Raw genomic sequence first — 701 nt, forward strand, 5'->3', positions numbered from 1 at the left:
TTTTTTTGTGTTTTGCTTGTTTCAATAAGTGAAGAAAAATGGGACAAAAGCTCCACGCTCTTATGTTCCCATGGTTCGCTTTTGGTCACTTTACTCCATACTTGCATCTAGCCAACAAGTTAGCTGAGAAAGGTCACAGGGTTACTTTCTTGCTGCCTGCGAAAGCTAAAAAACAATTAGAACCTCTTAACCTGTTCCCAGACAGCATCGTCTTACATCCTATTACCATTCCTCATGTTGATGGTCTTCCTGCTGGCGCAGAGACCCCCTCGGACATCCCCATCACGTTGTGGAAGTTCTTGATCGTAGCCATAGATCGTACACGCGATCAAGTCGAAGTCGCGGTTCGTGCTTCGAGACCGGACCTGATCTTGTTCGATTATGCTTACTGGGTTCCAGAAGTGGCTAAAGAGAATGGAGTAAAGAGTATGATGTACAACGTGATATCAGCAACATGTATAGCTCATGACCTTGTCCCTGGTGGTGGATTCGGAGTTCCTCCACCTGGTTATCCTTCATCTAAGTTGTTGTTCCGCGCACATGATGCTCACGCCATGTCGTCATTCTCTGTTTACTACAAGAGGTTTTACGATCGGTTTACCACAAGTCTCACGAATTGTGATTTCATTTCGGTTAGGACGTGTGAAGAAATTGAAGGTAAGTTTTGCGACTATATAGGGAGTCAGTACAAGAAGAATGTT

General features: G+C 44.4%; 1 protein-coding gene across 1 annotated transcript; it reads left to right on the forward strand.

Annotated features, from left to right (window-relative positions):
- Positions 1-38: 38 nt before the first annotated feature.
- Positions 39-695, forward strand: LOC106322118 (UDP-glycosyltransferase 79B11-like; the record flags this gene model as incomplete). Its single annotated transcript, XM_013760279.1, has 1 exon — positions 39-695. A coding segment is annotated over exon 1 (657 nt), but the record flags the coding sequence as incomplete, so codon positions are not given.
- Between the last annotated feature and the right edge of the window lie 6 nt (positions 696-701).

This window comes from Brassica oleracea, unplaced genomic scaffold (assembly GCF_000695525.1).
Source record: "Brassica oleracea var. oleracea cultivar TO1000 unplaced genomic scaffold, BOL UnpScaffold07324, whole genome shotgun sequence".
In the NCBI taxonomy this organism is placed as follows: Eukaryota; Viridiplantae; Streptophyta; class Magnoliopsida; order Brassicales; family Brassicaceae; genus Brassica; species Brassica oleracea.